The 27,150-nt window shown below is 38.3% G+C and overlaps 1 protein-coding gene across 1 annotated transcript in view; it reads right to left on the bottom strand.

Annotated features, from left to right (window-relative positions):
* The window catches only part of EYS (eyes shut homolog), a gene marked incomplete at both ends in the record, with an annotated part of 1,444,019 nt that overhangs the window by 596,354 nt on the left and 820,515 nt on the right, over nucleotides 1-27,150 (bottom strand). Inside the window, 2 exon segments of the mRNA XM_080665107.1 lie at nucleotides 22,534-22,625; nucleotides 26,877-27,070. Of these exon segments, the coding sequence (XP_080521233.1) occupies nucleotides 22,534-22,625; nucleotides 26,877-27,070 (286 nt within the window).

Here is a 27,150-nt window from a genome sequence, read left to right as displayed (position 1 = left end):
TCCCACGGTCCCTCCCCAGCTAGCCAACCTCCCACATCCCTCCCCAGCCCCAATCGTGCACAGGTGGGGTCCCTCGCCTGTGCCCTCTCGCAATCCCTTGGGGGATGTCGGAGAGCCGTTTCTGGCCCAATTTCACAGGCCAGGCCAAAGGACCCCACTGGTAGGCCTCTAGCCTATATAACAAAAGCCTAAGTGACCGTTACAGCAGAATGACCAGAATGACCAGTCACTATGATGCGTACTGACCACCAGGGGGCAGACGCTCAACACAGGAGCTGCCCCCTGGTGGTCAGTGCACTCCCACAGGGGGAGCACCACTCAGCCAGAAGCTGGGTTCATGGCTGGCAATTGCAGCTGCCACAGCGGGAGCCTCTCCCAACTGCAGCAGCAGGCGCAGTGGGCTGGGATGAGCACGAGTGGCGCCTGGCCCTGATTCAGATTCCTCCCTGGCTGTCTGCCACTTGGCGCACTGCTACATCCCCCGAAGGGTCCCGGACTGCGAGAGGGTGCAGGCCAAGCTGGGGAAACCCTCCTCCCCGCCCCCAGTGCATGAATTTCGTGCATCGGGCCTCTAGTGTGTAATATAAAACTGAAAGCAACAAATGAACAAACAAGATGAACAAACAAAAACTCATAGACACAGACAACAACAGTATGGTGGATGGATACCAGAGGGAAGGGGGGCAGGGGTGTACTAAAGGGTAAAGGAGGTCAAATGTATGGTGACAGCAGAAGGTTTGACGTTCAGTGGTGGGAATACAATCCAATATACAGATGATGAATCATAGAGTTGTATACTTGAAATCTATAGAATGTTATTAAGCAATGTCACCCTAATATATTTAATTTTAAAAAATGAATTATTTTTATGCTAAGTAAAATAAGTCAGTAAGAGAAAGACAAAAGCACTTTCTCTTATATGTAGAATCTAATGAACAAAATAAACACACAAAATAGAAACAGAATCATAAATAAAGAGAATAGACTGACCACAGAGAGAGCAGAGGAAAGTTGGGGGGCTGGGTGAAAGAGGTGAGGGGATTAAGCAAACACACACACACACACACACACACACAGAACTCAGACACAAACAACAGTATTGTGATTACCAGAGGGAAAGGGGTGGGGTCAGGTAGAATTGGGTAAAGGGGTGATAAATGGTGATGGAAGGAGACTTGACTTGGGTTGGTTAACACCCAGTACAATATACAGCTGGTGTATTATAGAATTGTACAACTGAAACCTATATAATTTTATGTCATCCTTATAAATTCAATTAAAAACAATGAAATTTTGGAAAGGAATTTTTGATAGGGCTTGGAGGTAAAGAATAAAGTGATAACAGGAGTAAAAAATTACTCTCAGTACATTGGTAGATGGCAGTTATTTGCTGAGGCAGGAAAGACCATTGGGAGCTGTATGTGGGGGAGGTGTACAGAGATATGAGGTCAGTTGGTAGGGATGGGAAACCAGGAATTTTATTTTGGAGATGCTATGGTTAGAATACAAATGAGTCTTTCAAGTGAAGATATGATATTTGAATATATGAGTTTGGAATTCAGAAGAAAGTTCAAAGGTGGAACACATCTAAGAATAGAAAGAAAAACTGGTCATTGAGATAGGAGGAATACCAGAAATTTACTCTTCTCAAAGCAGAAAGAGAAAATGACTTAAAAAGATACAGTGCTTTCCCTGAAACACTTATTACAATGAAGACAGAAATGTGTCTATTGACTTTCTCAACATGAAGGTCACATAGGGTGACCACCATCTTGCTCTGCATGAATAGTGCCTGTTTACACTGGTTGTCCTGATGTAGTAATTAACAACACCATTTTTTACTCTAAAAAGATTTTCAGTTTGCAAGACAAAACTCCCTAGATATAGCTGGTATCAACAAAAGCTGTGTTGGTTATTAGCCAATGGAAGCCAGGTTATATTGGATTGAAGAATAAATATCAGGTAACAAAATTGAAATCCCCACATGTAGGACACTTTTGAGATGTTCAGCTGTGAAGAGGAGCAGAATAAAGGTAATAGACAATCTGGAAGGATGTTATTTTGCAGCAGGGGTATCAAAACCTGCTCTTATTTTTCAAAGAATGATCCAGCATAGAGAGAAGTATAATGCAAAGTGAAGGACATAAGTGTACAAATGGAGGAGTTGGCCTTGGACAGAAGTAGGCCAGCTCTTTAAGTAGCAAGAGGTGTTACTCTATCACTCTTGAATCCTTTCCTTCTCACTTAGGGAATTCTCTCATAACTTTCCCTATTTCCCTGTAAGCAACTTACCATACCATGGCTGTCCACATTTAACAAATGGAAGTCTACAGCTTTGCTTAACTCTTTGGGATTTCTAGGGCTTAGTTATTTAGTCTTTTTTTGTACCTTACATTTAGTCAAATTCATTAGCATAGTGTTTCTTCACAGAAGCATGATAATTAGTCATTAATGATTTGTTCTCATAGAAATAAACACCTTGGACAGGATTATTGAGGAATTAACATTGCAATGGTTCCTAGAATTTTTCTGCTACTGAATCTATGGATGCAGTCTTAATGCATTCATTTCTAATGACATGTGGTGATCAATGAGGCTTTAACAATTAAAGCAAATTACAAGGTCATACAGAGAGTAAGCCAAAGCAGCAGATAACTGACAAATTTAGAGAATGTTGACTTGGGGAGCGATTCATGTGTACAATCTAAATTATATACGGACCACATTGTGCCATGCGGGCTCTAGCAAATGAACTGTGAAGGCCCTTTGGAGGGGCACCACACTTCTAATTAAAATGCTTTGAAACTTAACTTTGCTATTGTTATATTAATTTAAAGTGAAGTATGTTATCTTTAATATATTCTGGTTATAAAAAAGGCCATTCTAGGAAAAGCTATTTGCCTATCTTTTCTGAAAAAGTTTGATGTCAACAGAAAACTCTTACATATTTTAAAACTGACTGTGCACAATTTAAAAAGCAAATATTATGTATGGACCACATTTTCTTTAAAATATATAGTGATGGATGATGATTAGACTTTGGGCGATGGGCACACAATGCAATGTACAGATCATGTATCATGGACAAATATGCTTGCAACCTATATAATCTTATTAACGAATGCCACCACAATAAATTTAGTTAATTAAAAATAAAAATAAAAAAAGCAAATACAGACTTGGCTTTTGATTTTGACTTCATTCCAATGAACATAACATTAACACAATGCATCAGTTATACTCTGAAACTTCTTTCCACAAAATCACTTTCCATTAATAAAAGAAATGACACTAAATGAAATGGTATTTTCAACTTATGAAAAAAATTTCAAAAATATTTATGAGAGAAATTGAATTGTGTTAATTTTCAGAAATGATAATGATGATTATTTTAAATGTTTCTCAAAAGTGAGCTGACATTTACTGATTTAGTAAGTTAATCACTCCGGGTGGTCTACTTAAAAAAAAAAAAGCGATGTTAAAAAGATTTAAATTTGGAATGTCATGAATCTAGCATTTAAAAATGCACCCAAATGAACCTTAGTATTTCTATTGCAGAGAATTAAAATTTACCATTCAACACTTATCTATAATATTGCAAGTTTCTCTAACTAAAATAACACTAATCTTTGCTTACTTTTATTTATTTAAAAATATTTTTGTTGAAAGTATTACATATATCTCCCTTTCCCCCTTTGACCTCTTCTGGCCTGCCCCCACCCCTGCCCCAGGCCTTCACCACCCTATTGTCTGTGTCCATGGGTTATGCTTACTTTTACATATACACTTAAATATTTAAAAGAAAAGTTTTGCAAAATTGTGACTGGAATAACTTTGTGTCTTCTATTTAACAAGACCTTTCTTTATTCTCTGTTTTCTTATATGCAGTATTAAAATTATGAACTATCCACTTTCAGTTTGTTTTCAGTATGTTTACATTAGTAGGGGAGACATAGTTCACCTCTTGTAAGGTTAAGAGAAAAATGAGGCAAATCAGAAAGATAGGCTATGAGTCAAGTTGTATATTAAGCAGCAGAAAGATTCAAGTAATCAGATTTTTAACTCTAAGTCATTTATGCCAGAGTCTCTCTCTTATCAGGGGAAAGCACAAAACAGCATCTAGAGTAAGGCAGAGTTCAGGTCAAATTAAAGAACATGGGTAATCAATGGTTACCTGTTGAAATCTATTTATATGTTGTGCTAGCCTTTGTTTCCACAGAATTTGAGCCTCTAAAGAACATACATTTGGATGGCTCAGTAGTTGTCACTGAGTTGTTAATATTCATTAATCATTTTTACTAACAGCAAGCCTTTGAAACAACCCAACTCTATGATCTCATCTATTTCTAGACTATAACAGTATTTTTGTGATCTCATCTATTTCTAGACTATAACATTATTTTTGTGATCTCATCTATTTCTAGACTATAACATTATTTTGTGTAACATATGTATCTATACTAATAAAAGGGTAATATGCAAATTGGTCAGGACACCCTCACAGTAACAACCGAACAGCAGGCTGCATGGGGTGACAAGGCCAGCAGGGGAGTTAGTGAGGGATGACCAAACAAGTGAACAGCAGGCTGTGTGGGGCGACCAGGTCTGTAGGGAGGTGAGGGATGACCAAACGACTGAACAAGCAGGCTGCGTGGGGCGACCAGGCTGGCGGGGGGGCTGTGAGGGGCAACCAGGCCAGCAGGGGGGGACAGTTGGGGGTGACCAGGCTGGAAGGGGGACAGTAAGGGGTGACCAGGCCAGCACACAGAGGCAGTGAGGAGTGATCAGGCTGGCAGGGGGGGCAGTTAGGGGTGACCAGGCCAGCAGGAGGGGGCAGTTGGGAGCGACCAGACCATCAGGGGGGCAGTTGGGGTGACCAGGCCAGCAGGGGGGACAGTAAGGGGTGACCAGGCCAGCACATAGGGGCAGTGAGGAGTGATCAGGCTGGCAGGGGGGGTAGTTAGGGGCGACCAGGCAGGCAGACAGGTGAGCGATTAGGAGCCAGCACTCCAGGATTGTGAGTCAGACATCCCTGAGGGTTCCAGATTGGAGAGGGTGCAGGCTGGGCTGAGGGGACTCCCCCTGACACCCTGTACACTGGGCCTCTAGTATATATATATATATATATATATATTGAATGGGAAGGACTAAGACTTTTGTCTTTTCTGCATTTTGTTTTTAGATCCTGGATGTATAGTAAAATACCTGGATGAGATAGCTCCCCCATAAATGGACATATACATAGCTGCTGAATGCTGCTTGTGGTGATGTCTGAACCTTTTGCTGATATCACCCAAGGTATTCCCCAAACACTAAAAGTTCAGCTGACTTCCAGGCTGAGTATCAGCTACAGAGTTTTAGTCTTAATTTCCACAGAGTAATGACTACTGCCATGTTTAAGGGAAAAACATGCAAAATTCTGATGTTTAATGGCCATATTAAGTACAACTAAAACTAGTTCTATGTTCCTCTGCTTTGACTAACAGTATGAACATTGGCAGTAACTTTCTCTGAGATTAATTTCAGTAATTTTGTAATAGGTAATGTTTACTTATGTTCAAGTAAAATAATGAAAAATATCCAACTTTTAAATGTATAATTATTTTAACTTGTGTTTAAAATAGTTTCTAAGAAAAAAAAGGAAGATGGCTGCCGACGGGAAGGCAGACTGCAAGATAGTGTGTGAGTGAGAAAACAAAGGGAGAATGTGTGGTTGCACAGGGAGTGTTTGTTGGTGACTTGAGGGACAGCTATATTCCAGGAGACTGTGGGGAACTGCTGGACGGGGCTCCCCTGACTGGGCAGCCCCCACTGCTGCTGGGTTCCCTCCTGGAGGAACCGGCTTGGACCACACCATCTTGAAGGGGAAAGTGGATGTTGTCGGGAACCTGAAAAGCCCAGGGAATCTACAAGGACGGCACCCATCAAACAGCTGCAAGCCCAAGAACACCAGTCCCCAATTGGCGAAAACATGCAGATTCAGAGGAGCTCTATACTCCACCACGGAAAGGTCAGATTTTGCCTGGGATAAGGTGAGGTCTCTGGTCCCGGCAGGAGAGAGAAACACATGCACTGAGGGAGCTGGAGGACTGGGAGAAGTCTGCACCTAGAAAAATCCGTGGCTGTTGGGGCTGGCGTGATCCATGAATGTGGAAGGGGGTTCTCAGAGCTGCTAACTGAAGTGAAATGTAAAAAGCAACCCATTTTGATCTGATGCAAAAGGACAGCCTAAAAATTTTAAAAGTGTGCCAGCTGCTTAGACCCAATGGGGAAAAAAAAGACTGCACAGACTTGCACGCAGCCCCAGAGTTCGCACACTTACGTTGCCTCTTTTTTCTTTTTTCTTTTTCCTCTTTAAATCCTTGCTTCTGATTACTAGGCCCAATACATAGGATCACCCAATTGGGGACACCCTAAGAGACTGCAGAGGAAAGTTGTTTTTCTGGAACCTGGGGATCAGAGCTGGGAAGAACCATCAGAGAACCAGCTCTGAAGCAACCCACTCCCACAAACCGGTATTGAGTGCCTCAGGGAAAGCAGGATCTAAGCACTGGTTAGAGAGGACCTATAGACCTGGAGGTCAATCCAGAATCACTGTCACCCAGGGGTTGAATCACAAATTGACTCTTGTGTAAACACAAATAAAGGAATACAAGAAATTAAGACACACTGCCTGCTTAAAAATCAGGACTGGCTTACAACACTGAGGAGCAGTAGAATGCAGGGAACTGCAATACTGTCCTGACTATGATACAGGCATGCCAAACAGAACAGTAGAGGAAGTTAATGAGCTTCACTACTGCACATTTTTATTTTTTTCATCTTTTACTTAAGAAACTGATTTTTTTCTTTTTTCCTCACTTGGTTTTACCTTTTTAATTATTACATTTTTATTTTCAATCAGTATTATTACTACTACTATTTCACCTTTTTTATTAAAGTGTCATTTTATTTTCTCTTTATTTTACTTTGGGATTAGTGTTCTACATATTATTTTCATCATTCCTTTAGCATCATTTTACTCTATCTCAACTTTACCTTTATGCCATCACTCTCTTCCTAACTTTTCCCCTTTTGTTGTCCTGTTTCTCTTACCCTTTTCCTGCTTTAGATTTTCTCTATTCTTTCTTTTTACGCCCTGTTAAAATTTCACCCTACTTATATATCTAATTTCCAATCCCCTGCTCCAAGTCCATACACACCTCTCTCTTCTCTGTCTTCACTATCCAAAAAATTCTTTTTCTCTCTGTCCTTTTGTTGTTGTTTGCTTGATTGTTGATTATATCGAGTTTTTATGCTTGTTTGTGAGATTGTTTTGCTTATTCTTTTCTTTGTTTGTTTTTTTGCTTCTGTTTTCCCTCACCTCGCTTGATATTAGTTGTTGTTTGAAGTTTTTACTCATCTCCAGGTACTTGTTGCTGGCATTTGTTGGGATTAATGGCTGTTCTATTGGAGTTTTATCCCCATATATATAGTTTGTTCCCCTCTTCTTTCCTATTCTCTTTCTTTTCTCTCTTACTTTTTTTTTTCCTTTTCCCAATTTCATTTTTGCACTCCTTTCTTTTTGTTTCCCTTCTTTTTTCTCTCATATCCTCTAATTTGCCTTTCTCTGGTGGTCACCTTTATGTGGGGTTATTAATATCGTGAATACATTTCTGCTCAGTACCTTGTGCATTGTACCTGGTTGTGTTGTATTCTGTGCCTTTAAATCAACATAGGAGAGATACAACTACATAACCAGACACCTGGAGAAGAAAGACCATGGGGAGACAAAGAAACAGCCCGCATATGAAAGAAAAGCAGGCATTACCAGAAAAGGAAGTAAATGAAATGGAGGCAAGAAACCTGTCAGAGAAATAATTCAGAGAAATGGTCATAAGGTGGCTGCAAAGAATGGAAGACAAATTCGACAATATGAGTAAGAACCAAGAGGAAATGAAGAAGAACCAAGAAGAAATGAAAAATGACACCGCTGCTGTAAAGAACTCAATAGAAATCATCAAGAATAGACTAGAAGAAGCAGAGAACCGCATCAGTGAGCTAGAAGACAAGGTAGGAAAAAATACTCAAGTAGAGCAGCTTCTAGAAAACAAAATTAAAAAGCAGGAGGAGAGCCTAAGGGAACATTGGGACAATATGAAACAAAACAACACCCGCATAATAGGAGTGCCAGAAGGAGAGGAAACTGAGCAAGGAATAGAAAACCTGTTTAGAAGAAATAATGACAGAAAACTTCCCTGATATAGGGTAGAAAAAACCCCACACAAATCCAAGAAGCCCACAGAGTCCCAAGCAAAATGAACTCCAAAAGACAGATGCCGAGGCACATTATAATTAAAATGGCAAACACCAATGACAAAGTAAGAATCTTAAAAGTGGCCAGAGACAGAAAGTTACCTACAAAGGAACCCCCCCCCCCCATCAGACTAGCAACTGCTTTCTCAACGGAAACTAATCAGGCCAGAAGGGAATGGAATGAAATATACAAAATCATGCAAAGGAAGGGTCTGAATCCAAGAATACTGTACCCAGCAAGGCTATCAATCAAAATTGAAGGTGAAATCAGGAGCTTCACAGACAAAAAGGACTAAGGGAATTTATTACCACCAAAGCAGCAATACAAGAAATGCTAAAGGGTCTGCTATAAAAAAAGAAATAGGAAGCAAAGAAGAAACATAGGGGTAAAGAACAAAAATGGTGACAAATAAGTACCTATCAATAATAACTTTAAAAGTAAATGGATTAAATGCCCCAATTAAAAGACATAGGGTAACGGACTGGATAAGAAAACATGACCCATATATCTGCTGTCTACAAGAAACCCACCTCAGGAAAAAATGCACACAAACTGAGGGTGAAGGGATGGAAAAAGGTTTTTCAGATGAAAGGAAATGAAAAAAAACTGGGGTAGCAATACTTATATCTGACAAATTAGATCTCAAAGTGAAGGACATAACAAGAGATAAGGAAGGCCACTTCATAATACTAAAGGGAGCAATCCAACAAGAAGAAATAACTCTGGTAAACATATATGCAACCAATACAGGAGCACCCAAATACATAAAAAAAAACTCCGGGAGGATATAAAGGGAGAGATTGAAAGCAATGCAATCATAGTAGGAGACTTTAATACCCCACTATCACAATTGGACAAATCCTCTAAACAAAAATCAGTTAAGAAACATCAATCCTAAATGACTCACTAGACCAGATGGAATTAATTGACATCTTTAGAACATTTCACCCCAAAGCCACAGAATATACATTCTTCTCAAGTGCACATGGGTCATTTTCAAAGATACACCATATATTGGGTCATAGGCAAAGTCTCTTCAAATTCAAGAAGATAGAAATCATATCAAGCATCTTCTCAGATCACAGTGGCATAAAACTGGAAATCAACTACAATAAAAACAATCCAAAAAAATCAAACACATGGAGACTAAATAGCATGCTATTAAACAATGACTGGGTTACCAGAGAGATCAAGGAAGAAATAAAAAACATCATGGCAACAAACGACAATGAAAACACAACCATCCAAAATTTATGGGACACAGCAAAAGCAGTCTTGAGAGGGAAGTTCATAGCTCTACAAGCCTACTGCAAAAAACAAGAAACAGTGGTAATAAATTACCTAACCCTACAACTCAAAGAGTTAGAAAGAGAGCAACAAGAAAAGCCCAGTGTAAGCAGAAGGAAGGAAATAATAAAGATCAGAGCGGAGATAAATGACATAAAGACAAAAAAAACAACAAAACAAAACAAAACAAAAAAAAACACAATACAAAAGATCAACAAAACCAAGAGCTGGTTCTTTGAAAGGATAAACAAGATTGATGATCCTCTAGCCAGGCTCACCAAGAAGCAAAGAGAGAGGAACCAAATAAACAAAATCAGAAATGAAAGAGTAGAAATAACAACAGACCCCACCGAAATACAAAGCATTGTTAAAAAAATGCTATGAACAACTCTCTTCCAACAAATTGGACAACCTGGAGGAAATGGACATATTCCTAGAAAATATAACCTTCCAAAACTCAATCAGAAAGAATCTGAACATCTCAATAGGCCAAAAGTTATGGAAGAAATTGAAGCATTCATCAAAAAGCTTCCAGCAAACAAAAGCCCAGGGCCAGATGGCTTCACAGGGGAGTTATATCAAACATTTAAGGAAGAAATAAGCCTATCCTCCTCAGATTATTCCAAGAAATTCAAGAGGAAGGAACACTTCCAAGCTCCTTCTATGAAGCCAGTATCACCCTAATACCAAAACCAGATAAAGAGAACACAATGAAAGAGAATTACAGGCCAATATCCCCCATGAACGTAGATGCCAAAATCCTCAACAAAATTCTAGCAAATCAGATCCAGCAGTACATCAGAAAGATCATACACCATGACCAGGTAGGATTTATCTCAGGAATGCAAGGATGGTACAATATCCGCAAATCAATAAACGTGATACATCACATGAAAAATTGAGAGATAAAAACCACATAGTCATATGAATTGATGCAGAAAAAGCATTTGACAAAATCCAACACACTTTCTTGATAAAAACTCTCAACAAGGTGGGAATAGAAGGATCATACCTCAAAATAATAAAAGCCATATATGATAAACCCACAGCCAATATCATACTCAATGGGCAAAAACTAAAACCATTTCCCCTAAGAACAGGAACAAGATAGCGATGCCCACTCTCACCACTCCTATTCAACATAGCACTGGAAGTATTAGCTATTGCAATTAGACAAGAAGAAGAAATAAAAGGCATGCAAATTGGAAAAGAAGAAGTAAAGCTGTCCTTATTTGTAGATGACATGATATTGTACATAAAAATCCGAAAGACTCCATCAAAAAACTAATAGACTTAATAAATGAATTAGCCAATGTAGCAGGATACAAAATTAACGCCAAGAAATCTATGGCATTTCTATACATCAATAGTGAACTTACAGAAAGAGGGACTAAAAAAGCAATCCCATTTACCATTCCACCAAAAAAAATTAAGATACCTAGGAATAAACTTAACTAAGGAGGTAAAAGACCTATATGCGGAAAACTATAGGACACTGAAAAAATAGGTAGGGGAAGACATAAACAGATGGAAGAACATAGCATGTTCATGGATTTATAGAATCAACATCATTAAAATGTCCATACTACCCAAAGCAATCTATAAATTCAATGCACTCCCCATTAAAATACGAACGGCATATTTCACAGACCTAGAAAGAACTCTCCAAAAATTCATCTGGAATAAAAAAAGACCCCGAATAGCCACAGCAATCCTGAGAAAGAAGAACAAAGTAGGGGGGATCTCAATACCAGATTTCAAGCTGTATTACAAAGCCACTGTTCTCAAAACAGCCTGGTACTGGCACAAGAACAGACATATAGACCAATGGAATAGAATAGGGAACCCAGATATTGACCCTAACCACTATGCTCAATTAATATTTGACAAAGGAGGCAAGAGCATACAATGGAGTCAAGACAGTCTCTTCAATAAATGGTGTTGGGAAAATTGGACAGATACATGCAAAAAAATGAAACTAGACCACCAACTTACACCATACACAAAAATAAACTCAAAATGGATAAAGGACTTAAACATAAGACAGGAAACCATAAAAATACTAGAGGAATCCACAGGCAGCAAAATCTCAGACATATGTTGAAGCAATTTCTTCACTGATACCGCTCCTAGGGCAATGGAAACTAAAGAGAAAATAAACAAATGGGACTACATCAAAATAAAAAGCTCTGTACAGCAAAAGAAACCATCAATAAAACAACAAGAAAGCCCACTGTATGGGAGAAGATATTTGCAAATGTTATCACTGATAAAGGTTTAATCTCCAACATCTACAGGGAACTCATACAACTTAATAAAAGGAAGATAAATGATCCCATAAAAAAATGGGCAACGGACCTAAATAGAATCTTTTTGAAAGAAGACACACAGAAGGTCAAGAGACATATGAAAACATGCTCAAAATCACTAATTATCTGAGAGATGTAAATCAAAATGACAATGTGGTACCATCTCACACCTGTCAGAATGGCAATCATCAACAAATCAACAAATGACAAGTGCTGGCGAGGATGCAGAGAAAAAGGAACCCTCGTGCACTGCTGGTGGGAATGCAGACTGGTGCAGTCTCTGTGGAGAACAATATGACGATTCCTCAAAAAACTAAAAATGGAACTCCCATTTGACCCAGTAATCCCACTTCTAGGAATATATTCCAAGAAACTAGAAACACCAATCAGAAAGGATATATGCACCCCTATGTTCATAGCAGCACAAGTCACCATAGCTAAGATTTGGAAACAGCCAAAGTGCCCATCAGCAGATGAGTGGATTAGAAAACTATGGTACATCTACACAATGGTATACTACGCTGCTTTAAAAAGAAGGAATTCTTACCATTTGCAGCAGCATGGATGCACCTGGAGAGCATTATGTTAAGTGAAATAAGCCAGGCAATGAAAGAAAAATACCACATGATCTCACTCATTTATGGAAAATAAAGAACATTATAACCTGATAAAAAATAAGATAGATACAGAGGCAGTAAAGCACCAAACACACTGTCAAGTTACAGTGGGAAGGCTGGGGAGTGTTGGGGAGGGGGGGAAAGAGATTAACTAAAGGACTTGTATGCATGGATATAAGCACAACCAATGGACACAAGACACTGTGGGGGTGGGATGAAGGCATGTGACAGGGGGTAGGAGAGCTGGGGGAAGGTCAAGGGGGGAAAAAAAGAGATATATGTACTACTACATGTAATACTTTAAATAATAAAAAATATATTAAAAATAAAATAAAATAGTTTCTAAAAGGTAACTGGTATTCAATTTACTAGAGTATTTGAATAAATTGAATTTAAATTCTAACTGTAAAAATGCTTAGTTACTAATGGGATTAAATGACCTATGTATATTATATTTTAGAAGTCTATTTTCCATACTTAAATGACAAAATTTCACTCCTATTCACTGTTTTGTGCTGACTGAATATATACTATTGGGAGGGCAGTAAAAAAAAAAAGGTTTATGTAAGACGAATATTTTGCTGCTTCTGTAAGTATAAGTATCATTTTAGAGTCAAAGCCAATTGTTCATTCTTTATTTTGCTCAAGTTGAAGTAAAATCATTATTCCATTGGCACGTTTTTCTTGACACTACTGACATTGTTAATAAAAAGATTAATGCAATAATGTGCATATTTCATTAGAGAAAAGAAACCTTTATTTTTTTAGAAAGGGGTTAAATGGTTTCTTTCTTTCCTTTTCCACCTCACTGATTTTCCAGCACTCTGAGCCAAAGCATTCCTGCTCTGCTTGACACATATCAATACCTCAGCTTTACTATTAATATCTTCAAAAGAAGTGCAAAACTTTGATGCTTACTACTGTAACAATATTCTAATTGTCTCTGTTCATAAATACTTATATAACATATATAAAAACAATTTCTTTGTGTGTATATGTGTGTATATATAAAATAAAATCCTATCTAATAAAAGAGTAATATGCAAATTAACCATCACTCCACTACACCCACAAGCCATGCCCACAAGCCATGCCCACCAGCCAATCAGGAGTGAATATGCAAATAAACCCAACCAAGATGGCTACAGCCACAGGGAGCAGGAGGGAGGCTTGGGTTTCCCCGGCAATGGAGGAAGCCAAGCTTTCTGCCTGCCCTTGCCGGCCTAGGCCTCCACTCAAGGCTACAAAGTTTCAATGATAGAAGATACATAAACCCAAACAGAAATGGCGGCAGCCACGGAGCTGGAAAGAGTAGGAGGCTAGGGTTGCCCGTGGCGATGAAGGAAGCCAAGCTTTCCGCACACCCTGGCCGGCCCAGGCCTCCGCTTAAGGCTACAAAGTTTCAATTATAGAAAATACATAAATCCCTCCAAAAATGGCTGCCGCCATGGAACAAGCAGGAGTCTTGGCTCCGCTCCAGGCTACAAAGTTTCAATTGTAGAAGATAAATAAACCCCAGATACCAGGGCCTCTGCTTGGGTCGCCAGGGGGTGTGGGCAGCCTGCAAACCACCACAGGCCCCTTGCCCAGGCCGCCCCATGCCCCAAGGGAACCCCCACCCTGATCCGGGACACCCTTCAGGGCAAACCAGCTGGCCCCCACCCATGCACCAGGCCTCTATCCTATCTAATAAAAGAGTAATATGCAGATTGACCATCACTCCAACTCACAGGATGGCTGCCCCCATGTGGTCAAAGATCCTGCCCCCATGTGGACACAAGATGGCTGCCACAAGATGGCCAGCAGGGGAGGGCAGTTGGGAGGGACCAGGCCTGCAAGGGAGGGCAGTTGTGGGCAATCAGGCCAGCAGGGGAGGGCAGTTAGGGGTGACCAAACCGGCAGAGGAGGGAAGTTGGGGGAAACCAGGCCTGCAGGGAAAGGCAGTTGGGAGGGACCCAGGCCTGCAGGGGAGAGCAGTTGGGGGGACCAGGCCTGCAGGGGTGGGCAGTTAGGGGTGACCAGGCCTGCAGGGGAGGGCAGTTAGGGGCAAACAGGCTGGCAGGGGAGCAGTTAGGCATCAATCAGGCTGTCAGGGGAGTGGTTAGGGGGTGATCAGGCTGGCAGGCAGAAGCGGTTAGGGGCAATCAGGAAGGCAGGCAGGTGAGCAGTTGGGAGCCAGCAGTCCTGGATTGTGAGAGGTATGTCCGACTGCCCGTTTAGGCCTGATCCCACCGGGATTGGGCTTAAATGGGCAGTCGGACATTTCTCAAGGGGTCCCAGATTGGAGAGGGTGCAGGCTGGGCTGAGGGACACTTCCCTCCCCCATGCACGAATTTTGTGCACCGGACCTCTAGTATATATATAATTTTCCTTTCAGACTGCTCTGTTTTTTAAATATACAATCTGCTGCATTTTAATATTTCTACCACTCAAAGAGATAAAAAGTTTATGGTTTATAGTGTGAAGATGAAATAATTTGTCATTCTTAAGCATTGTGCACCATACTTTAAGTAATATAGTTATCTATTGGGATAATTTAAGTCATAGAAAGACAACAAAATGAAATTATTTACACCATGTAATCTGATATTGCATGAATTTTTGAGCAAGTTATATATACTTAAGTAAATATTATATACATTAATTTCTATTTCTTCTAGAAGCAGTTCAATAACCCACTCAGAGCCAAGATTAAAATACATATAAATACTGAGGTTTAAATTAAACTACTAAGTGTTATAAAGTGTTTACTGATTATTTTTGTCTTTATCTCCAAAGGCCCACATTTATCTTATTTTCTCTTGTAGAAATACTTACCGTGTCTATTCCACATTGTTTTAGTTGATCTCTCTTCTTCCTAGCTGCAAAGCTGTAAAAACTTTCCCAGCCTCCTTTGCCATTCGGGGTGTGCACATGATTAAGTTCTGGCCAACAGAATGCCATGAGAAGTGAGGTGGGCCACTTCTGGGCCAACCCCAGTGAACCAGCCATTTATGTTCTGCCATGCTGACTGAAGGAGACTCATGTTTTCAGCCCCAAACACATGGCATATTTAATCTAACATAACTTGAATAAGGTTGAATAAATATGAACTCTTTACAAAGGTATGTCCAGAGGGTAGGAAAGCCACATGGGATAATGTACTATTCTAGGACCACAAAATAATTACTCTGATACCATTTTTACATCTACAGGCTTCTAGTAAGAAAAAGTTATCAGAACTTGGGAGAGAGGGCCATCTGCCAAGAGCCTAGACATTTCCTAGAGGGACTGAGTCAGCCTCTGGAATACCAGTCAAGGCCGAGAACACCATTTGCTTATCATTTGTAAAAATCCTGACATCATTTCCTTTGCCCTTGAAGTTCCTGCTAGTGTTTCCCAATGACTGAACCCCACCGGAAGCCAGAGGACAAGGGAACTTGTATTAGTTTTCTAGGACTGCCTCAACAACGTCCCACAAATTGGGCAGCTTAATAAAATGTATTGCCCGACTCACAATTTTGCAAAATAGAAGTTCGAGATCAAGGTGTTGGCAGAGTTGGTTCCTTCTGAGGACTGTGAGGGAAGGATCTGTTCCAGGTCTCTCTCCGTGGCTTATAGATGGTCACCTTCTTCTTGTGCCTTTACATTGTCTTCCCTCTGTGTGTGGCTTTCTTTGTGTCTTCATTCCCCCTTTTCATAAGGATACTGGTCATATTGGGTTAGGGCCCACACCAGTAACCTCAGTTTAACTTGATTACGTCTTTAAAGACTCTGTCTCAAAATAGGTATGTCACATTCTGAGATAGTGAAAGTTAGAACTTCAAAAGAGAGCCCACTAATGTAATCTATACATATCAATTACAAGGGACCAAGGCAGAGAGGAAGACACTGTGGAGTGGATCTCCTGTTAAGAAAAGTGAATACTGCCCTAACCGGTTTGGCTCAGTGGATAGAGCGTTGGCCTGCGGACGGAAGGGTCCCGGGTTCGATTCCGGTCAAGGGCATGTACCTTGGTTGCAGGCACATCCCCAGTAGGAGGTGTGCAGGAGGCAACTGATCAATGTTTCTCTCTCATCGATGTTTCTAACTCTCTATCCCTCTCCCTTCCTCTCTGTAAAAAAGCAATAAAGTATATTTAAAAAAAAAGAAAAGAAAAGTGAATACTCATTTGATCCTGATATCCGTACCCTTACTTAAAAATTCTCCAGTAGGTCAATATTGCACATAATGTAGTTTATAGATCTTAATGTGGCATTCGATGCCCAATACTAACTGACTACCTTTGTACTTTCAATCTTTTCCTCATTCTTTCTTACCTAAATGGTTTCAAATATACATTATTTCCTTCTTCTTCTCCTTCTCCTTTGATATTATTACTGACTTAAGAAACATCATCTTATCATCATTTAACAGAAATAATGTAGTGTAGTACAGGCTTTGTATTCATTTCAATATCACTTGAGAGAATGTGTGGGTTTCATTGTTATAAGTCAGTCGTCTTAAATCTCATTTACTGTTCACATAACCATGATCCTCTTTTTAAAAACTCAACACAATTTATTACACATCTACATAATTGTAAACAGTAATTGATAAATGGTTTTCTCAAGGGTAACTGAAGATGTTTCTCATTTGTCCCAGTTTATTTGGTTCTGTAGAGATCTTAGTTCAGGAGCTGCCTACCCCCAAACCAAGGGCCAAACCAACAAAATCACCATGAGACAGCTCTAAGAGAATGGATGGAGTTTATGCAATTTACTTACAAATCAGGATGTAGACCATGGAGCTAAAGATTAAGGCAGTAAGTGAAGGGAATTTTTAAATGCATGGATGCATTTTTAATGGTAGGCACTTAAAAAAACTTTAAAGTTCCATATTTGAGGAGGTGAGAAGAACCTAATTTATTTCTATCTTTGTTCTTTTCAAGAACAAAGGTAGATGTTAATTAAGACTTAAAATATAATATCCTATATAATAAAAAGGCTAATATGCAAATTGACCAAATGGCAGAACGACTGGTCACTCTGACACGCACTGACCACCAGGGGGCAGACGCTCAATGCAAGAGCTGGGCTCATGGCTGGAGAGCACAGTGGCTGTGGCGGGAGCCTCTCCTGCCTCTGTGGCAGAGCTAAGGACTCCTTGGAGGATGTCCGCCTGCTGCAGGGAGCAGGCCTAAGCCAGCAGATGGACATCCCCCGAGGGGTCCCAGACTGTGAGAGGATGTAAGCTGGGCTGACGGAGCCCCCCACCCGAGTGCATGAATGTTGTTCACCGGGCCTCTAGTAATAATATATTAATTATGTATATAATATACATAATAATAATGTAATATATATAATGAAATTTGTAGTGTAATAATATAATTATAAGATATACTATAATGGAAATATTTTATGATGTTTATAATATAAGTAACACGTGGTATATTTTTTTATGTAAGACACATTTAAACTTGTAAAGAATTTTTGTGAGTTTATTTGAGCCAAACTGTTGACAATTGCCAGGAAGCAAAATCGCAACATATTGGGATAATGCTCTGGAGAATGGCAATTTTTCACCTATTTTTATACATTATGATCAAAGGAGGAGATGTACATGGGTTACATGAAATCCATTGGTGATAAATTAGGGAGGAAGGAGAAAGCAAAGCGGGGAAACCTCTGAGACTGGATAAAAAGTAAAATGATAGACACATGCTTCTTTTACACAGGTGGGTACGGGATAGTTAACAGTCAACAATTCACAGGATAACAATACGATGAGGAACTCTGTGGCCTGCGCCCTGGCGGCGTGTGTTGTGTCTTGAGGGGTCCGGAAAAAGGGAAGTTACAGGTTACCCTAACATGCCACGGGTGAGTTATCTTAGATGCAAAAAGACAATAGGCTCAGTAAAGATCAAAAATTGATCTTTGGCCCTAGCTGGTTTGGCTCAGTGGATAGCGCGTCGGCCTGCAGACTAAAGGGTCCCGGGTTTGATTCTGGTCAAGGGAACATGCCTGAGTTGCAGGCTCCATCCCCTGTGGGGGTGTGTGCAGGAGGCAGCCAATCAATGATTCTCTCTCATCACTGATGTTTCTATCTCTCTCCCTCTCCCTTCCTCTCTGAAATCAATAAAAATACATATGTTTTAAAAAATTGATCTTTGTCCGGAAAGAAACTAGCCTAGGACATGACTACCCACTCTAAACTGCTTTTTAATTAAAAGGTTTTACTTTCAGACTTTCCTTTGTGGTTACTTTAGGTCATGGTTTGCAAAACAACCATGCAGGCCTTCCCTGAGTTAGGTTAGCAAGTGGCTCCTTTTCGTCCACATATTAATAATGTAATTAATATGACTCATGCATTAAGCATTATAAGTATAACAGACATAAAGTATAATATCACACTGTCATCTTTGTGTTTGTCAAAGAATACATGTACCACCATCTTAATCTCTCTCCACACCTCCTGCTTACAAACACCCATGGTTTTCAAGAGTGGGTGACAAGCATACCTATGTGTGCTTGTTTTGCCTTTTGTTATTCCACAGCCTAACATCTGTGGTTTGGTTTCACTTTCCCTTTCATTAAAAGATGAGCAACAGCTACAGTTAATTTCTCACTGAAATAGTTGTCAGTATGTTTGTCTTTATTATGCCACTGTATATTTCACCTGATTTAAGCTCTCCTATTTCCCTTCCTACTTTTGTTAGGTTAAGCAATCACAATTCTTTTTCAAAAGGGTCATGCGCTGCAGAACAACCTTGTCTTTCCTTGTTCTAAAAAATAATGAACTCAGTTACTTTTTCAACGGGGGATATTAGTTTCACTCTTTTTGATAGAGCCATTCATCATTGTTGAGTGTAATCTTGCTGTTCTTTTTCCTCCCAATTTCATAACAGCATGTGAGGAAAGATACTTCTATGTTCATATTCAAAGGGACTGTCATCATTCAACAGAAAGGAGATGAAGGAGTGCAAAGTTGGGTGTGAAATGCATGCATACAATTTACCTTTAAAGAGTATGTTAATGGTAAAAAAAAAAATGACAACAACATTCTTGAATTGAGTTAAACTTAAAATTGAAGATTTTTTATTTTTATTTCTAGAAGTATATTTTAAAGGTGTAGAAAACTAAAATTAATGGACCCCCGCTCTCATTCTTGCTCTTTATAGATAATAATCTTAAAAAACAGATTTCTAGAAATTTTCCTTTACTTCAAACAAACAAACAAAAAATAATGAAAACCAAGGACCTGTGAAGAAATATTTCTGAATTGAGATAAATTTAGACCAGATGTAGACAGGTTATTAACTACTTAAAAAAAAAGCGGCAGTGCATGTACATTACAAAAAAGTAATAGTCATATAACAAGTGAAATTTTTTTAATATATTTTATTCATTTTTACAGAGACGGAGGGAGAGGGATAGAGAGTTAGAAACATTGATGAGAGAGAAACATCAATCAGCTGCCTCCCACACATCCCCTACTGGGGATGTGCCCTCAACCAAGGTACATGCCCTTGACCGGAATCGAACCTGGAACCCTTCAGTGTGCAGGCCAATGCTTTATCCACTGAGCCAAACTGGTTAGAGCAATATTTTTTGTTGTTAAGTATCCTTAAAAGTAACACGTAATGAGGATAGTGAAAAATAGGTATTCTTGAGATTTAAAAATTTTTTCACATTTAATGTTTCTTTTAAGAACAATTTTCATAATATGTTGTCATTTTTAAAACACGGAATAGGCTCGTTATAGTAGAAAAAATTATCAAGTCAGGGGCAGGAGATCCGGGTTCTGACCTTGCCCTACCACAGGCTAACAACAAAGTTGTCTACTTTCTCCTAGTCTCAGTTCCAAATATGCAAAATGAGTGTTTTAGACTGAATTATGTCTCCCCAAAATTCATATGTTGAAGTCCAAACCCTCAGTACTTCAGAATGTGGCTGTGTTTGAAGACAGAGCCTTCAAAGGAATAATAAGCAAAATAAGGTCATTAGGTGAATGAACACTCATCCAACATGACTGATATCCTTATAAGAAGAAAATAGGACACAATACACATTGAGGAATATTATGTGAAGACACAGGGAAAACACAGTCATCTACAAGCCAAGGAGAGAGGCCTCAGAAAAAAACCACCCTGCCAATACCTTCATCTTAGACTAAATTTCTGTTGTTTAAGCCACATAGTCTGTGGTACGTTGTGACAGCAGCCCAGCCTAATCAATACAATGGGTATTAGGGCATTATGAGTTTTCTGATGACTAGATATAGTTATGTGTTTGTAAAGCATCTGGCACATGGTGGTTAATTAATTTGTGCTAATTTTGTTCTTGCTGCTGTTAGTTTTGTTTACTGGGCAGGTAATTTATAATTATTGTATTTATCTTATCTTGAACCTACAGCGGTTCTTTTAGGATAGTAAAAAATAAATCAAATTATATTTTCTATAATTGATCAGAAGGCACATGACTTAAAAGTTATTCATAGGTTTTGGAGAAAGAGTAGCCAAACTGTGCTGTTTTCTAACTATGTTACTTTCAGTATTTAATCTCTTTACCTTTCAGTTTTGCATCTGGGAATTTGATTAATAATTAAATTTGCTTTTTGAAACAAAAAATTCATATATGTAACATAATTATAATGGACACAAAGTTGGTGTATAATAAACTGTAACTACAATTGCTGTGTTCTCATTTATTTTTTAAACCTTTTCCAAAACACCCCAGGCCAGACAGCTTCTTCTGGTGCACCCCTCTGCCTCTCCCATCACCTCTCATTTGCCTTTTAGTTTCCTGGAGGAGCCAAAATGTCTTTTGTGACATAATTCCTACTGCTGCCCCAGTGCTTGAAGACAGAGCCTTCAAAGGAATAATAGGTAAAATAAGGTCATTAGGTCATTGCTTTCCCCTAAGACAGTGGCAGTATCTGAGCAGAGAAATTATTACCTAGGCAGATAGCATTTCCCATAGTGCATTGCCCCCGACAATAGTTATGTGTGAGGTGAAAATGCTAAGCAAATAAATGTTAAGGGTTCTGTGTCCATGTCTTGAGTTAAGCAAAGCATGTGAGACTTCAGTAAACAGGATTACAGAGATCTTAAAATGCTCATGCACATTGTGATTAGTCAGGAGAGGTATATGTCACGTAGCCTTTCCTCAATTTTGTTGATAATAGACTGTTTTTTTTTTTTTTTTCAATTTTCTTAAGAATATGTACTTTAGACAACAGGATTTAGATAGTTCTGGTCTAAGGAAGGTAGAAAAGAAGGTTTCCTTAAAACCTTTCCTTCAACGTCTTTTCCCAGCTTCTGTTTTGGCCTCTTTACTTTCTTCTTTATTGGTGCTAAGTAGATAACAATTTTTATTATATAATAATATATTGTCATTACCAAATAATTTACTTCAGTCTACATATTAGATAAGGATGGAGGTGTTTTAAAGCATACTTAAAGGTGGAAGAGGCAAAACACATAACAAAAAGACACTAAATCTATATTAAAATTTAAACCTTACTAAAAATTGAAGAAGGCAAATTAAGGGCAAATGTCATTTTCACTTATCAGATTGGCAGAATGATACCTGATGTTTGTGAGGGTTTTGGAATAGAGTCACCTTTAAACACAGCTTTTGGGAATATAATAATATGTTAATGTTTCTATTTTGACTATGGTATAATGGATCATCTTAATTGTCTTCTTTATGGTTTTTCTGGATGTTCCAAATTTTCTAATGTAAATATATTTTATTTTGATATAAAAAATACCAGTTTTTTTTTCATGATTCTTATAAGCAGAAAATAATATGAGGCTTTTTTGGCTTTTTATAATCTGCTTATGTAAGTTTGTTGATAATGTAATCCTTATAACATTCTTTCCCCAGTACTATTTTAAGGGCACAATAGAAAAGGCAGAATGGGTTGATAAACATTAATTCACATACAAGTGCATGTGAATACTAATCAGGATAATCTCTACTTTCAAATGGTAAGAACAATACCCAGAGGAAGTCTTTGCTACTTAAAAGATTAAGTGGGAAAGAAAATAAGTATATCTTACCTGATAAGCAGTGAATACCACTGGCCATCATCTATTTTAGTAGTAGTGTTAATACTTTCCAATTTTGCTTCACCAGCACAGAAAAAGTGGTACTATGGGGAAAAAAGGTTTTCCTCAGTTTTTCTGTGTGAAACTAACATCATATATTTGTATTAGACTTTACAATTCACCATTAATTTTTCTTATTGTGTTAGTGAGACAAGAAGTCTGAAACTTAAAGAGAAGTGACAGATCAAGGTTATATAGCTAATAGGGGCTAGGTTTAAGACACATAAATGTATAAATATTACATACATATATACACTATACATGTGTACACGCATATGTGCGCGCGCGCGCACACACACACACACACACACACACACACACACACACACACTTCTGGTTTCTTTTTCAGTATTCTGGGGAACCTAGTTGAGAAAGACTGCTTCTTCTGTCAGCAGGAAACAGGTTTTGGCAATTTTCCTTCAATGTATAAGACCAGTGAACACCCAGCCGTGGGCAAACTACGGCCCGCGGGCCGGATCCGGCCCGTTCGGCTGTTCTATCCGGCCCACGGAGCCGAAAGAGCGGAGGGTTCTCTTGCTCTCCCCTCCGCTCCTTTACTTTGAATTTATATTAGTTCACACAAACACTCCATCCATGCTTTTGTTCCGGCCCTCCGGTCCAGTTTAAGAACCCATTGTGGCCCTCGAGTCAAAAAGTTTGCCCACCCCTGTTAGACTCTAGAACAGTGGTTCTCAACCTTTTTAATGCCGCGACCCTTTAATACAGTTCCTCATGTTGTGGCGACCCCCAACGATAAAATTATTGAATCGCTGCTGTAGAGCCTAAGACCATTGGAAAACACAGATATTTACATTACAATTCATTAACAGTAGCAAAATTACAGTTATGAAGTAGCAACGAAAATAATTTTATCGTTGGGGGTCGCCACAACATGAGGAAATATATTAAAGGGTCGCGGCATTAAAAAGGTTGAGAACCACTGCTCTAGAATCTAGAGGGTGATGTTAACGTCACAGGAAGGGAAACTTAAAGATTATGAAAAGTTAACCATACACTCTAAGCTTTCCAAGGCTTGAAGATACCCATGACCATTTGTAGGATTATTGCTAATTGGGCCAATCCTATCTAATAAAGAGAGAATATGCTAATTGACCCTCATGCTGTCACAAAGATGGCTGCACCCACAGCCAATAAGGAGGGAATATGCTAATTGACTGCCCCGCCCTCAAAGATGGCAGCACCCACAGCCACAAGATAGCTGTACACAGTCCCCTCAGCTCTGCACGCTTGCCTCCAGAGTCCCCCAGTCCCCTCAGCCCCCCAGCCGCCCAGGGCCACCCGAGGCTCAGGTAACCAGGGCTGGCCGAGGCTTGCACTGCCAGCAGTGGCAGCAGCAGAGGTATGATGGGGCGTCGCCTTCCCGTGATCACTGGGTCGCCTCCCGAAGGGCTCCTGGACTGTGAGAGGGGGCAGGCTGGGCTGAGGGACCCACCCTCCAGTGCATGAATTTTCATGCACCAGCCCTCTAGTTGAGTTATAGTTTAAAAGGGGAAAATTATGTCTATAACTGGTATGTTTGACCAGACATCTCTGGGAATCTCAGGAGTGGGCTGCACTTCCTATTTATTCTCTTAACATCATGTGCCTGGATGTATACCAGTTATATTGTGGCTATTCTTTCCCAGAAAAAGGCTTTATAGTCTTTATCATATCTGCAAGATATCTGTAATCCACATATAAGTTAAAGAAAAATAGTTGCATAGTGTTTTATAACTCCTATGCATCCAGCTATATTAAACTGATATAATTAAATATTCCCAAATGTAGCCCAAAAGGAAATATAATGTATTTTATTTTTTAATGATATTTGGGCATTGTAAAGGTTTCTTTTTTAATAATATTATCTGCTCCAGGTTCACTTTAAGAAATACTTTAAACAGTACTGAGATTTTAAAAAATAAATACACCTCCATGCACTTTGCAGGAAAATAAGTTGCATAATATTTGGCTATAGATTTTTCTCAAGCCATGTGAAACTAAGTAAAATTCAGTGTTTATTTACTGAATTTTTACCCTGTGTCCAGTTTACAACCAAAGTTACTAAAGAATACATTTAATATTTTTGACACCACAGAGCATAATTTATCTGTTTCTTATGTATAAACCTTAGAAATCTATGTTGTTGGTTAAGATCGTTTTTTAAGCTTAAATAATAATGTACTAACCAACAATGCATGCTTGTGGGAAGAGTAGTCTCCTTAATTTGTTAAAATACTTAAAAAATTATTTTCCAGGTACTACTATGATAGTAATTTCTATTATCTTCAGAGGTGTCAAAGTTAAACATACATAAAATATTTAATTGACAATTCTATTAATTTTATGTATATTTTCTCTCATAATAAATAGCTCATTTATAATTGTATAAGAAACAGATTTGCTGCTATTGACTGATGACTCTGTTATCATGGATTTTTAAAGCACTTTACAAATGTCAACTGATTGTTTCCTTACAAAAGTAAAACCAAACAAAAACATATGAATTAGGAATTATCCTTTTATGATTTCCACCAAACAGAGGTGGAAATAGGTGATTTGCCCTCAGCCAGAAAGACACTATAATCTGTGACACAGCTAATACATTGGGGGTCTGATATTTGAGTCCCGACTATCGATATATCTACTTACCTCCTTGTTATTGGAAAGAGACAATAAAATAATTTTTTAAAAATTAAGTTTGATAAAATTTTAAAGCTTAAATTTCCTAAAATTTATTTGACTAACAATTCTGCATGTCTAGAATTTGAATAGGTCTTAAATTATGATCACTGTAAAAGTTTAACCACAAATATGTCTTTTTGTTAAAATTGTAATGTAAATATATTCCCCATATGATTATACTTTTAAAGTAGCTGAGGAAATTGGAGGATAGTCTGGAAAATCATAGGGGAACAAGGAAGATTTTAACATCATAAAGATAGAATAATGCTGAAATTTCCTTCAAATCATTATAAGGAAGCAGTGATGTGAGTGGAAAGAACATGGATTTCGTATTGACACAACAGAGTAAAAATTATTGACCTATCATCTTTAAAAAGATTGAAGAGCATGTGTAATAATACCAAACTCTCTGAGAGCCTTAGTTTGTCAACAGGAACCTTGTGACACATTTAACATGCCACATGCATTCTTCTACATGTTTATATGCCTCACTTATTTATTCACTGTATTGCATTTGCTTCGTGATAATTATTTACTTACTAATTTAAACCTCACAATGACTTGTATTAACTTCATTTGTAAATTTAAGTGAGTAAATTTAAACAGAAGGCCCTTAAGTGTCTTGCAGTTCTCAAAGCTCTTAAGGGGCAGAGCTGGGATTCAAACTCCAGACAGTCTAGCTTCAGAGTCCATGTTCTTAATAAATTTTCTTACGATGGAGCCTGACACATAATTGCAATTCAATAAACAATAGTCATTATTATTACAGACATGTCAATATATATCATTTCTTTGTCATAAAAACTAACAGAAAGAAATTCTACACCTCTCTTTACCCATTACATTTTACAATTCTTAAATGTCTTGGTTCGACCTATCATGAAGTTATTTTTATCCACGTGAAAGTGAAAGAAGTCTCCTAATCCACTATTTCATAAAATATTTTCACCCGCAGCTCCAACAAATCTCTGGACATTCCTTATAATGTCTCTGATTGGAGATGTCCACAGCGGTGAGAGGAACTAGCTGAGTTATACACTCAGTTATGGCAGTTGAGTTAGCAGCAGAAAATGTGCTGAGAAAACATTCTGAACATGACCAACGCTCAATATTATGTTTGCTTTATAATTGCTTACATTTTGTCTCTGTCCTTTTTTCTGCTCATTATAAGACTAAGGGAAATTTTTGGTCTTAATTAAGAAAAAATGCTGTAGACCAGGGATCAGCAAACTGTATCTCAGAGGGTCAGACTGATGTTTGATGACTTATTCTAATATATTATTCATTACATAATTCTATTTTCTTGCTCTGGTTCCATTTGTTATTTTTATATGTAATAAATTAGAAGCAATATAAGGAGAACAATATGTGTTTTATTTACCATTGAACCTTTAGAACCTAGCAAAGTAAATGATAACATGTTCAATGAATGATTGAAAAAATAAATAAAAACGTTGCTACTACAAATCTTTTATATCTGTTTAATTTCTATGATCTGATACCATTTATTTATGTATATGAGTTACACTACTTCAGAAAGATGAGCACTTAAAGAAAAAAATTACAATAAATTCCTAAAATTTGCTTTAAATTAAATAAATGTAATGGCTTACATGTAAGGTACCATTTTCAATAAATAGTTGAATAAAAAATCCATTTACTAAATTTGAGTCTTGCTTGATGTAGAGCAGAAGGCCATGGGAGCTGAAGGTCTGAAATTCTAGGGAGAAGATATTATTTTGTGGATTTAAAAATATATTCTGAAATTCTAGAAAGGAATCTCCATAATAACAAACACAACTGAAACCTGTAGAATCAGAAAAAAAGATAAGTAATTTAGGTTGGGATAGAATGTTCAATAGTTGGGTGTCACATTATTAATATTAG

The sequence above is a fragment of the Plecotus auritus genome, assembly GCF_963455305.1.
Source record: "Plecotus auritus genome assembly, chromosome: 4".
Lineage (NCBI taxonomy): Eukaryota > Metazoa > Chordata > Mammalia > Chiroptera > Vespertilionidae > Plecotus > Plecotus auritus.
This window is presented reverse-complemented; position numbering and strand designations above follow the sequence as displayed.